Genomic DNA, 12,222 nt, shown 5'->3' with positions numbered 1-12,222 from the left:
CACACACACACACACACACACACACACACACGAATCTCAACAACCACAAATACCTAGGACTTTAAGTGACATCAAAGATGCCAACCTATGTTGGTTGAGGGTATTTATTCGATGGGATTTCTTTCTACCGATAAAATCAGAGGTTTCATCCTCCCCAAATGCTATACTCAGAGTATATTCAATACCTACTCGGTACAGTATACATAGCAGCCATGAAAACTGATCTATGCTTTCAAATAAAGGAAGGAAGAGGAAGAAGAAGAAAAGGCTTCCAAAATCAGTAAAGTGGACAGAACTGCATTATCACAAATTAAGCAGTATCTTTATTCTATTGAGAAAAAACACCAGCTGCCATGTCACCTGAAACAAGGTAAAAATATAGGAAGCGGTAAATTTTTCATTGTAATTTTTTTTTAAGTTAACCACCACTTTCAAATGTGGGCAAAGCTTGTGGAACGTGTCAGGTGCTAGAGGGCCACATATGGTCTTGAGGCTGCAGGGTCCCCATCCGTGACCTAAGATTTGTTTCAAGGCAGAGAATCAGGCCTTTATCATTCCACCTCTGATACCAGCTCCTGATACCAGATACATGGGAAGCTACTTTATATTTCTGTCTCCTCTATTAGCAAGATGTAAGAAAGATAAGAAAAAGAATCTTTTAAACAACTCTAAGTATGGCCCTAATGTCATTCCCAGTTGCTAAATACAATATTTAATGTCAGTGGGTCAGCATGAAGATTCACTGAAAAGACAAGATACAGGCTAAGGCACAAAAGTCTTAACACATTTCAACAAAGCAGCTCACTTATGAGGCCAGGAGTGAGATCCCAACTAACCAGATAAACAGTCAGCTGATGCTATTACGAATTCAATTTAATGCTAAGTAGTAAGAAATAGCCAAAGTTCTCATTCTGTTTTTATCTAAAGAAACTGGAAATGCAGCCTCAGTTCCACAAGTATTAGGCAAGGTATACTGTGCACTCTCTGGTAGGTGTTGAAAGGGCAGAGGTGTCAAACACACCCAAGGCCTGTAACAACATTCCAGAATGCCCCTAAACCAGATTCAAATGTAATTGGGAATAGATAAGTGGTCAACATGCATGAACAAACAGTTCTCTAAAGAATTGAAAAGTATTCATAACCACTGTCAACAAAAATACTCCAAATCACTAATAATAAAAGAAATACAAATCACCTCACACCCTGCAAATTGGCAAAGATTAGCAAAAAAAAATGGCACTAATCAATGATGAGAGGTTGTGGAATGATAGGCACACTTATGCATTATTGGTGGAGCTGGGAAACAGTACAGCCATTTTGAAAAGCAATTTGGAATTATGCAAATGAAGTTACTAAACTGTTCCTATCCTTTGACCCAGAGACTCCCCAAAGAAGCCATTAATAATAAGAAAAGTCCCCATGTACTCCAGAATATTTATAGCAGCACTTTTTTGTGATGGCTAAGAACTGGAAACAAAGTAGATGCCCATCAGTTGGGGAATGGCTAAATAAACTGTGGTACATGAATGTAATGGAATACGATGGTGCTATATAAATAATGTGTATGATGAACACCGAGAAGCATGAAAAGATCTCTATGAACTGACGCAGAGCGAATTCAGCAGAACCAAAGACAACAGACAATAATTGCAACGATGTAAATGGAAAGAACTACACACCAAAAAACCACAAGTGAATGTAACAAAACTATAAAGATCGGCAGGACTCAGGTGGAGAGATGTGAGGAGACTCCCCAAACCGCCCTTTCGTGGAGGTGGGAGCTCCACCAGCACTGCACATCATACATGTTTTCAGACTTTTTCAACGTATTGATCAACTGACATTTCTTTTCCTTCTCTAAAAAACAGTATTTGTTATATATGATGGCTCTCTGGGAGGGGCAGAAGGAGTGACACATGGGATAATTATGGAAACATCAATAAAAACTACTTTTTTGGGGAAGCAATCATGGTTACGTTACTTGTCCAAGGTCACACCGCTAGTATGTATCTGAGGCCACATTTGAATTCAGGTCCTCCTGACTTCTAGGTCCGTGCTCTACCTACTGTACCACCTACTGCCTTCTCACTTATAAAAACATAATTGGGAAACAGTTGACAAAATAAACAAAAATACAATAGGACATACAGTTAATATGAGGCTTCCTAAGTTAATACACGCCTGCAGGGATCCCAGTATATGGTTTTGTGGCCCCATTTTATTTGCATTTGACACCACTGTGGTAGGGGATACAAAGATGAATAAAGAGAAAATAGCTACAGAATACCTGAAAATGTAAGCTGTATATCTCTTTATCATTAGTTTAACAGCAGCTCACTGGATTTGATATAGTGCCCTGTTCTCCTGACGACAGCAGAATCTGTTCATGAGTTAGACGCTCAATAAAACTGCTTTCCAGTTGAGCTCACACCCTGGTTCCACATTCAGAGAGGCTTGCCAAGGCAGGTGTATGGAGCACACCTTATTTATCTGGCTAATTCAGAGGCCCAGCAAACCAGGGCCACAAAGTGTGGAGCAATGGAGTAAGAGCTGGCAGAGAATCACGAGAACTGGGGCCTGGGAACCTTGGGCAAGTTACTGCTTGGCCTCTCTGGGCCTCAGCTTCTCCTTCTGTAAAATGGGGGAGCCGGAGACCTCTCAGGTCGCAGCCTGACAGGACTGAGTGGCAGAGGAGATCACAGTCCAGGGGCTCTCACAGGGGTCTACTGGGGTAGCACCCTTCAGTTTAAACAAACCTTCAGCAGACCCAGGTAGTCAAATCCTCTCACACTGTTACTTTTAATGCTTATTGACAACATAAGGTTCATTAAAACCAAAACAAAACCTGGGGGTATTTTAGAATTCTTTGCAGCAGTTTGAGAAAAGCTGATCTAGTCAATCCCCTTCCTTTTACAGATACCCCTTAAAATTATATAATATCCATATGGAAAAAGGCTCCAAATCCCTAGTCACTAAAAATGCCAATTTAGACAACTTTAAGTTTTCCATCTGCTTCTACTTAACAAATTGACAAAGACGATAAAAGAGGGAGGCAGTTGAAGTCGGTGGAGCTTGGGAAGACGGGCACATGTCTACACTGCAAGTGAACCATTCTGGAAAAGCTTGGGAATTATTGGGAATAGTCACTAAGCTGTCCACAATCTTTGACCCACCAATCTCATGATTAGGCATATGCCCCAGTGAGGTCAAACAGAAAGAAAAGCTCTATAGATAAGAAAATATTCATAACAACACTTTCCACGGTATCAAACAACAGCAACCAAAGCGGATGTCCATCGACAGGCGAGTGGCTGAACAAATTTTGGCATGCAGTTGTAACGGAATATTTTTTCGCTGTACAAAATAACAAAATAACAAACGTGAAGGTTGAATCATGGGAAGACACACATGAGCTGAGACTGAGGGAGACTAGCAGAATCAGAACAGTACACACAACAGCTAAAATCACACAAATCACGCAAAGACAAAAAGGAAGCTATGCTCTAAGATCCGGGCCCCCGAGAGCACCAGGGGACGGCACTTTTACTGCTCTCCTTTCCAGGCCCAGTCAATGGGCCAAGTGCTTTCTGCCTAATTGACTTTCCTTGTAATAAGAGCTGGAGGAAGAGGAGGGGGGGAGGGAAGACAAAGATGACTTCGATGTCAAAAGAAAAGCTATCAACTAAATGTACTGATTCAAATTAAAAAATAAAGCCTGAGGACCTGCTGAAAGATGGCCAGATTCTGTGTTAGGTTTAAGAGAAGGCTGAAATCCCAGCAACTGGCAGGCCATGCTGGTAATGTTGCCTCCAAAAGAGGCTGGTGGGGAATCTGGGAGCGCACCCTCAGGAGGGGGCCCTTAGCCAGGGTGCAGGCCTACCTCTCATTTTGGGGACAGAGCCCACCTAGGATTCCCCCTCAGCTTCTCGGGCTCTTAGTTCTCTCCTTCAAGTTTTGTTGCCTCCCCTGTGTCCTTCCTCTCAAGTGACATCACTAGGAGGTCTAACCACCCAAGGTCAGACAGCTGAGTATGGCTTACTTACACCAAGCAGAGAAATGATTAGACTTTTCATCAGTCAGTCAACAAGCATTTACTAGGTGCCTACTAGATGCCAGGCTAAGCCTTTTTCACAAATGGGGAGAGAGAAAGAAGAGAGGAGTGGAGGAGAGAAGAGTAAACTAGATAAACGTTGAAATAGTCTTAATGACAAAGGGCCCAGAGTACATTTATCTGAATACATACAGAATCTCAAGGTCAGAGGGAACCCCAGAGACCATCTGTAATTTAGCTCTTTCCTGACCAAGAATCACATTCACGGACCCCACAGATGGCTCTATAGGGAAAGAGCACAGACTCTGGATCCACAGTTCTTGGGCTCAAAACCTGCCTGACGATTACAGTCTGACCTTGAACAAGTCACTTAATCCCCTGGGGGTCTCAGGTGCCTGGCTGGACTCCCCCCTCCCACCCCAAGTTTCTTCTAGCTGTACCTCAGTGAGCTACTCTCTTCATGCTGCCCATTCCACAGCTGGACAGTTTTCATCACTCACAGGTCTCACGCCCCCCCCCTCCCCACCACCACGCTGAATGGAAAGAGGCAGCCTAAGTACCGAAGAGAGTCTGCACAGAGTTTCAAAATTTCCAAATGGAGTGGAAATCAGCCTCTCTGCACCTTCCACTAATGGAGGGCTTTCCGCGGCTCTACTTTCTGACAGTTTCACTTGCTTCCCTGGGTTGCCTCCTCCTACCCCCAAAGCTGCGACCTCTGTACCAGTTGGCAACCCCTCGATACACTCGGGGCTAAGTCAACCCAGCCCTCTCGTTGGTTAGCAATATACGGATGTTTCTGCCAAGATTCCTAGGTCCCACCCTTTCCTATCTGACACCCCTTCACTCTCCGCGTGGACATTCTACGCCCCAAAGTTAACGGGCATTGGAACCTTCCTTTGGACCCTGGAGATCCTGAAATTGACTTCCCTCACACACCCCTCGGTTAACGGGCATTAGAACTTTCCTTTGCAATGGGGTCCCCAAACTGATATTCCACCCCCGGTCAGAGGCCACGAGAACCTTCCTCTGGAAGGCTACTGGCCTGCAGGCCCCGCCCCGCCCCATGGTCACTGGAAAATTGCTTTGGAAGGCCGAGATCATGGATTCCCCCCTCCTCCAGCTGTATTGGACTCTTCCCCCCCGCCCCCGGGGTCATCGGATCTTTCCTCCAGGCGCCAGAGCACGGGGCCGTTAACTGCCGGCCGCCTCGCTCCCTGCACCCTCGGACCCCGTCGGAGGATCCGCCCGAGCCCGCGGGGTGTAGGCACCTGCGAGCCCCGCTGCTCCTTCCAGTACTTCATCTGGTCGCTGGCTTTGTCTCGGTCGTCCGCCATGGTGAGGGAGCCGGTGCAGCGGGCAGCAAAGGCAAAGACGCAAAGACGGTGCGAGCTGGGCGGCGGTACTGGGCGCTCTGCCTCGCAGCCTGGCTGGCCCCCATACTCACCCGCAGCTGGAGGAGGCGTCGTCACGCTCCACCAATCAGCGCCCGCCCCTCGGCCGTGCGGCCCTCGGATTGGACGGCGGGCTCTCGCTCTGGCTTGGTCCGAGGGACACCATTGTGAGGGAGGGGGCGGGAACTCCATCTGCGGGCAGTGCGGGAGGGGAGCTCCTGGGAGGAGCTCCTGGGAGGAGCTCCCGAGGGGGAGGGGAGGAAGAGGGCGAACGGTCAAGTCAAGTCAACCAGCACTTAATGAAGCGCCTGCTGGGTGCCGATGGTGGTCTTTTCAGTGGTGCCTGACGCTTCGCGACCCTGTACAGGGTTTTCTTGGCAGGGACACTGGAGAGGTTTGCCATTTCCTTCTCCAGTGGATGAAGGCAAACAGAGGTAAAGTGACTTGCCTAGGGTCACGCAGCTAGTGAGTGTTTGAGGCTGGATTTGAACTCTGGTCTTCCTGACTGCAGCGTTCTATCCACTGTGCCACCTGGCTGCCTCTGCTGTTTGCCAGACACTGCCCTAAACGGGACAGGGGAGCACCCTAAAGGGGGCTGGAGGAAGAAGAGGAACCAGATTTGGGGAGAGGGTTGAAGGAAATTAGGATCTTGGCACCGGAGGGAGAGGGGACATCAGAGGCCATGTAGGCCGTCCTCATTTTGCAGATGGGGAAACTGAGGCTCACAGGTGAATCGACTAGCCCAAAGGCACCCAAGGGTGAGGTATTTTAGTATTTAATGCTTCTAAAACTCCGAAATTTTGTCTTGGAACCAAACGAATAGGAATGGTTCTAATTCACAGTAACACTCAAGAAAAACTGCAAAAAACAGTTTGCAAGGGGGAAGGATCAGAGGCAGGATTTGAACCCAGGTCCTCTGTCTCTGGAGCCAGTGCTGTCCGGCAGAAAGAGCACTGGGGAGGATCAGAGGCAGGAAGGAGGTGGGAGTGGGGAGGGGGCTGGCAGGAGAGGATGGGGAGGGAAGAAGGCAAGCCCAGTGGCCGTTTTTGACATGTCGGGATGACCTATTTTATCCAGCACCTTCAGGCGGCCCCACTCACCTCCAAATGGGAGAGTGCCAGGCATCCCAGAACCCATCTGCCTGCCCACCCTTTCCCTGCATACCTAACCTAGGCGGGCTAGTTGCCTGGTCTTCCTTTCTTGTCTCGTAGAAAGAAGGTTCTCTCAAGCTCCCTGAGACAGCTCAGGTGTGGGGCACCTGAAGAAGTCATCTCCTGTCTACCTTCCACCTCACCCCTGTCCTCTTTACGTAGCATGAGAGCTTGCTTGTACAGACTGTAGGTAGTGCCTTAACGTTTCCTGGGCCCTTCCGGTACCTTTTCTCACTTGATTCTCGCACCAACCCAGAGTCAGACAGGGCTGAAAACAACTGAACACCACCACCAAACGTACTGTATTTTTTTTTATTTTCCCATTTTAATCTAGTTGATTTATTTGGGAGTGTTGGGGTCCCACATGCTAGTAGTAGGCCATGAGTTTGGTGCCTCCGATCTACATCACCGGAGCAAATACCAAATTACTCACAACTTGGATCCATAGAAGTGTTGAAGGTGAGTTTTTGTAAATCGAGTTGTTTTAAATGTAGACTCAGCACCCGAGAATTGCTTTTCCTGCACCTGGATCTACATGGCACCAAGACACAGTTAACTGGGATTAAAAAAAAAAAATCAGACAATTTGCTGGGAAAAAAAAAAGTCTATCAGCCTGAATGTTCAGCCAAGAAGAGCAATCAGCCCTCCTCCCCTTGACTAGCATTACTTTGCCCTTACATGCACAGTGTTAAGCTTTCTGCATATTGTACCAAAGGTCAGGCAGCACATCATGACTGAAATTTTAAAAGAAATGAAGCTGGTGTGATACCCAAGTCAAGATAAACATATGCTTCTGATTATCTGCAAGTTGTTTTGCATGTTCTTGATAATTCCTATTAATTAGAACCACTCCTATTCCCTTAGAATGAAAACAAAGCTTCAGCAATTCAGAAATGGATTAAATACTGAAAGTCTTCTAACTCAGCAAGTGAGGAAAGCATACAAATACAGAGGAGAGTACAAAGGTCTCTCTCTCTCTCTCTCTCTGTCTCTCTGTCTCTCTCTCTCTCTCTCTCTCTCTCTCTCTCTCTCTCTCTCTCTCTCTCTCACTCACACACACACACACACGCACAGAATTTCATAATGGTGCTGATAAAGTTTCATGGGTTATAGCAGGAAGAAATGCTAAGCAGAGATGTTCAGCTACCTAGCTGCCTTAGTACAACATGTGTTGTTGTTCAGTTGTTTTCTGTCATGTCCAATTCTCCATGACCCCGTTTGGGGTTTTCTTGGCGGATACAAGGGGTGGTTTGCCATTTCCTTCTCTAGCTCGTTTTACAGATGAGTAAACTGAAGCAAATAGAGTTAAGTGACTTGCTCAGAGTCACACAGCTAGGAAGAGTCGGAGGCCAGATTTGAGCTCAGAAAGATGAGTCTTCCTGACTCCTGACTGAATACTCTACCCACCTAGCTGCCCTATAGTGCAACATAGATTGTGTTAATTTGTGATTTTTCTAAATCAGTATGTGACCTGCAGACATCCCTTTTCTATTTGATTTTGAGGCCTGTGGTATATATCAGAATTTATGCCTGCCTTCTCCTACTGAGGGATTTTCGTACGTGCCATCCAATAAGTCTATCGTAGATGGTCTACCCAATACACTAAAGGTCTTCCTTCTTGGTCTTTTAATGTTCTGTGGGTAACAGGGCAGTACAAAAGCTGTTCATCCGTTCTCCCACTTTCTTACTATGTGATTACATCACTACCTTTTCTGATCAGACATTGCCTGGATTAATATCCTTTCCAGCAAAACGAAAACAAAAACTCTCTTATAAACAAATACACATTGGTTATTCTCCAGCTTACTTACATCCATCTTAGGTCACCCAGAATTTGTGACGCTTCTGAGATTGTAGCATTCTGGGGATTTCATATGATAACACCATAAGAATATAGCGTTTTTAAAAATTGGCCTTTGTTTTAGAAAACAGCTGGGGATCATCAAAGGCACTGGGCAGTTTCCCAAATGTCATCAAGTCCATTCTTTTCTTCCATTTCAAGGACAAGCTTATTTTCCATTGTCAGTGCCTGTCCAAGGCATATGTATTAACTCTACATGGATATACATTGTATCATGAGTTACCCATACTACTAAACAGCATAATCTGGGAAGTAAGCATTCATCATCCACTTGGTTTTTCTTGTGTGCATTGTTAGGCTGAACTCTTTTGAGTAGTTCAAAATCTTTTAAAGAATCCTCCATACTATTCTGGAGCTTGATTCAACCCTAAGTCATTTGCAAACAGGAGCACCAGAATAACCTCACCATCAGGAAATTTCTCTTCCATTTGTATTTTTGTATATCTTGTCTTAGTGGTGAACGCTTGAGACAAACATACTTCTGCCTGTGTCATGCCGCCTTTTTGATACTAATAGCCAGAGAATCATTGAAACAAGTATGTAGTTGCATCAATCAGAGACTCTTGTATGATCTTAACATACCTGTGAAAGACACCTTGTTGGAAGATTAACTTTGACATTAGTTTATATACATATAAATAAATATATATATATATACATACACATGTGTGTATACATACATACATACATACATATTTAAATAAATGTATTTAATAAGTATTTAAATGTATAAAAACAGTACTACATTCAAAAAACAATTACCTTCTTCCTTTTCTCTCCCCATCCTCTATATACATATGTGTGTGTATATGTATATATACACAAAATATACATATATACGTATGATATAAATAGTGTATATGTATACTATTTGGGTATAAAAATCAGTCATACATCTTATACATGCATATACAAATTACTCAGTTTTGAGTCGTATAAGATTGCTTACACTTGTATCAGATATCGTGGGTACTCAGTATATATACAGTTGTGGAGATTTTAGTTTATTGTTGTCTTGCTTTAATAAAAGTAACATAGAGGCAGCTAGGTGGCGCAGTGAATAGAGACCTGGCCTTGGAGTCAGGAGGACCTGAGTTCAAATCCAGCCTCAGACACAACACTTACTAGCTGTGTGACCCTGGGCAAGTCACGTAACCCCAATTGCCTCACACACACACAAAAAAGTAATATAAGGATCTTTGAAAGTGGGCCTGTAATTTCACCAGTGGAAGGAGCCCCTGAGAGGAATTTCCTCTCCCCATAGGGATGAGGATCTGCTTTACAACCTGTGGTCCTGTAGTGGCCTGGGCCACTAAGAGTTAAGTGACTTGCCCAGGGTCATCTAGTTAGTGTGTATCAGCTCTTTATCCATGACCCCTCAACTCAGAATTAAGGGTACAGAAAGATAATCACTTCCCATCTTAACCATTGGCATTCATTTGGTCAACGGATCCATGAGCTGACCTGAACTCAGTCTAATGATTCCATCAGTAACTAAAGTCAATAATCACTTGAGTAAATTTTTAAAAATCCCAAACTAAAGACACGAGATACTCTTTTTTCTCCATATGAACTTGGTGTTCTCTCTCTCTTTTTAACCTCGTACTATCACTGCTGGTTTAGAGCCCTGAAAGCTATTTCTGTGCTTCTGACCAAGAAAAGAAACAGCTGCTGCTTTCAGGTGTCACCATATCCTGTGCCTCTGAATGCTTTAGGGTGTTTGCACCTGAATGCTACTGAATCTACATTCGCTTCATGCATAGAAGTATGTCTGTTGCTTTTAGCAAGGCTAGAATAGGAAGTATAATTGTGGTGTTGAGATAAAAAAAAATTCATGCCTGCACTATAAAAATAGAACACGGCTGCAAAAAACGTGGGATCCTGCTTTCTTCTGGTGAGGCAATTGGAGTTAAGTGACTTGCCAGGATCACACAGCTAGTAAGTGTCAAGTGTCTGGTTGGAGACCAGATTTGAACTCGGGTCCTCCTGACTCCAGGACTGGTGCTGTATCCACTGCACCACCTAGCTGCCCCATCTTATCTTTTTCAAACCAAGATATATTCAAAAGATTTTACTAAAAAAGACTGTAAATAGCAAGACAGACAAATATCACACACTCCTAAAATGTCCTTTTCCCCCCCTCTGAAACAAAGTAATGTCTATTGAAATATTTGTCATATATATATATATATGTATGTGTATATATATGTATGTGTATATATGTATATATATACATTTGTAAGATTTAAAATGTATCTGTAGTAACTTTGAATGCTACATCATGACTATCATAGTAGGTCAGATCTTGGGAGTTAAATAGATATTTTAAGCTCATCAAATAATAGGACTATGAACTTGGAGCTAGATGAAAACTTGGAGGTCATCTAATCCAATCCTCTCATTTGAAAAAGGAAACTGAGGCCCAGAGTGTTAAGTTCCTTGCTTGAGGTCACACAGGCAGTAACTGGCCAAGCCAGGATGAACATTCTAGGTCTGTTGTTCTGTTGCTTCTAACTCTTTCCCCCTGGAGAGAGAGGCAAAAATGTGGAGGAATTGGGTGACTAATTGGGTGATTGCTTCGTCCGCAGTGCGGAGAGAAAGAAAGATGTCTTGGACGGCTCGTCTACCATTGCTTCCAATTCTCAGCAGCCCAAGCACCACCATGGAAGCAGTGCTGTAAACAGCCTGAGTCTCAGAAGCAGCCTGAAAACCATGTGCTTTGCTCAAACCTGGCCTGCCCACATGGCCCTAAGAGGGAAAAAAGTTCATGAAAGCTCTCCTTATGTCTCTTTTCTCCCAGAGATCTCCAAACGATGCTTGGTTCTTTAGAGATGGCAAACCCAGCCATTTGGTGATGGCTCCTTGCTGGAAGGATCTGGCGCTGGTATGAAGAAGCAAACCCTCTCCCTCTAACCCCATGATAGCAGCACAAGGCACAAAGTCAGTTAAAACAGATGACTTCCAGCGGCCTCTTCTTCTCTATGCCCTCCCGTGAAAGGGTGTTGGGTGGGGAAGGGGGGGCAGAGGAGAAGCTGCCCCTCCTCCCACCTCAGCAGAAAGGGTGATTGGTCATGCATGGTAGCTAAAGTCCACGTCTTGATTAGGTAAGCCTGATCCTAGTTCCAGGGCTGCCTCTACTCTGCTCTTTCCTGACATTAGGTGAATCAGTATTGATCCCATTCATGTGAGTTTGGGCTTAGAGGCCACCTTGTGAGTTCAAAAGTTTCAACAGTCCTGAGTCCTTTAGTCAGAGCTGACTCATCAGAATCAGGAGGAGAGTACAGAGTCAAAATGAAATATAAAATGCCTTTTCAGCAGCCACACAAACTGTTTTATGTTCTGATGATGTTTAATGTATCAGCTTCCTAGAAGATTGCTATTCTATACTGTTGTAAGTTAAGTTACTGAATCCTATTTTTGTCTTTCTATCAATGCAATGCTTGTGAGTATTTTGTGTTTGGCATTTCTTTTGTGTGCAGGAAATAAATGTGTGTCTCCTACATGATTCATATTGGGCATGGAGTACCTTCATACTTCTCACTTTGGGGAAACCCTAGACCTGAGGCAAAATGTGAGCCTTGGACAATTTTCTCCAAAGGCTGTGAGGCTGGAGCTTGGAAAATGAAGATCAATCAATGAACAACATGGGGGAGGGGGGGTGGAAAGGACTCTAACCTTTCTAGGTAACTCAAATCCCTCAGGAATGAACTCAGTCTGGCCACCATATGCATGGGTCCAATGAGTGGAGTTTAATTGAGGGTTTTAATT

At 44.4% G+C, this 12,222-nt stretch overlaps 1 protein-coding gene and 1 long non-coding RNA gene across 2 annotated transcripts in view; one reads left to right on the top strand and one right to left on the bottom strand.

The window, feature by feature from the left end:
- CAT (catalase) overlaps window positions 1-5,485 on the bottom strand; it is a 28,244-nt gene extending 22,759 nt beyond the window's left edge. The window contains exon 1 of the mRNA XM_020963898.2: window positions 5,320-5,485. Within this exon, the coding sequence (XP_020819557.1) occupies window positions 5,320-5,385 (66 nt within the window). The 5' untranslated portion in view covers window positions 5,386-5,485. The remainder of the gene's footprint in view (window positions 1-5,319) is intronic.
- Window positions 5,486-5,655: 170 nt separating this feature from the next.
- Window positions 5,656-11,959, top strand: LOC110192596 (uncharacterized). Its single transcript, XR_002320201.2, has 2 exons — window positions 5,656-5,876; window positions 11,043-11,959. It is a non-coding gene; the product is annotated as an uncharacterized LOC110192596 (long non-coding RNA).
- The last annotated feature ends 263 nt before the right edge of the window (window positions 11,960-12,222 follow it).

This window comes from Phascolarctos cinereus, unplaced genomic scaffold (assembly GCF_003287225.1).
Source record: "Phascolarctos cinereus isolate Bilbo 61053 unplaced genomic scaffold, phaCin_HiC Scaffold_9;HRSCAF=440, whole genome shotgun sequence".
NCBI lineage: Eukaryota > Metazoa > Chordata > Mammalia > Diprotodontia > Phascolarctidae > Phascolarctos > Phascolarctos cinereus.
The sequence above is the reverse complement of the archived record's forward strand: the minus strand, read 5'-3'. Positions and strand labels throughout refer to the sequence as shown.